Here is a 1,097-nt window from a genome sequence, read left to right on the forward strand (position 1 = left end):
CAATATATTGCCTTCATATTACTATGATTTATTTTGTTATTCACACCAATGGAAATATTTAATTTACTAAAGTGTATGGGCCGATCCCAGTGGCAACGCAGTCTAAGGCTCCCCATACACACACAGTTTGGCCTTCCGATCGACCTTACAGGCAAAACTGTGGCAGTTTACCCCTTCCCTTTCCTCCCCATACACGCGCAGATAAAGCGGCAGGCTTCATGCCACAATCACGGTCTTCCAGTGATGAGTCACACGTCACATGCTACAGTCCTGCAGGCAGAACTGACAGACTGACGGGTTTCCCACAGGCGAACAGTCCAAACGATTGGCCGGGCGGCGGCACCACTCACGTCAGTTTTGCCTTTCAGTCTTCAACTGTGCAGGCCAAACTGAGGCCAAACTGTGTGTGTATGGGGGCCCTAAGGCGTGAACGGTTTTCTTAGGCTCACTCGAATGCTGGGATTGTGGGTTTGAATCCCACTTGCATGCATTTATTCTGTGTGTAGGCAGTAGCTTTTGAGATGGGCGAATCCCTTGTCCAGGAGTCCTACCGAACTGAAATGAAGCATTTCACAGATGCCCAATGCTTCAGAAGGAGCAACAGAAAATATGAATGAAAGAACGAATGAATTTGTATGGTGTAAGGTGTGACAAATGATTAAATATGCAGAAGTGTCAGACTTTTGGCTCACACTGTTCATTGCATTTCAGATTAATATGCATTTACCTCGAGAATTATGGTGAGGCTTATCATGATGAGATTAAGGTAATAAAAAGGGCCATCACCTCCATTCGCCAAAACATGCGTCCCTTGCCAAAAACTGGCCATCAATAGCGCCACGCACATCCAGAAGACCTTACCAAATGACGAAAAATACCAATCCTGTAAATTCAGTTTCATGTAATTAATGTATGAAACTGACTAGAAACACACTTCCAACAGTCTTCTAAATAAGCTGAACAGAAGAGAATATGAGTGTTTGTGGCAATAAAACATATCTCTGGATGTCTGCTTACTTGTCTGCTACCAGGCATAATTCCAGGCATTCCATCAGGCCTGTTTGGTGGCGATAAGCCATCATCTATCACTGAAGCAG

At 44.6% G+C, this 1,097-nt stretch overlaps 1 protein-coding gene across 1 annotated transcript in view; it reads right to left on the reverse strand.

Moving 5' to 3' along the window:
- LOC111873045 overlaps window positions 1-1,091 on the reverse strand; it is a 6,784-nt gene extending 5,693 nt beyond the window's left edge. The window contains exons 1-2 of the mRNA XM_023867409.1: window positions 1,000-1,091; window positions 728-883 (exon numbers count right to left, since the gene is read on the reverse strand). Coding sequence (XP_023723177.1) covers window positions 728-883; window positions 1,000-1,047 — 204 coding nt within the window. The 5' untranslated portion in view covers window positions 1,048-1,091. The remainder of the gene's footprint in view (window positions 1-727; window positions 884-999) is intronic.
- Between the last annotated feature and the right edge of the window lie 6 nt (window positions 1,092-1,097).

This window comes from Cryptotermes secundus, unplaced genomic scaffold, assembly GCF_002891405.2.
Source record: "Cryptotermes secundus unplaced genomic scaffold, Csec_1.0 scaffold8891, whole genome shotgun sequence".
NCBI classification, from domain to species: domain Eukaryota; kingdom Metazoa; phylum Arthropoda; class Insecta; order Blattodea; family Kalotermitidae; genus Cryptotermes; species Cryptotermes secundus.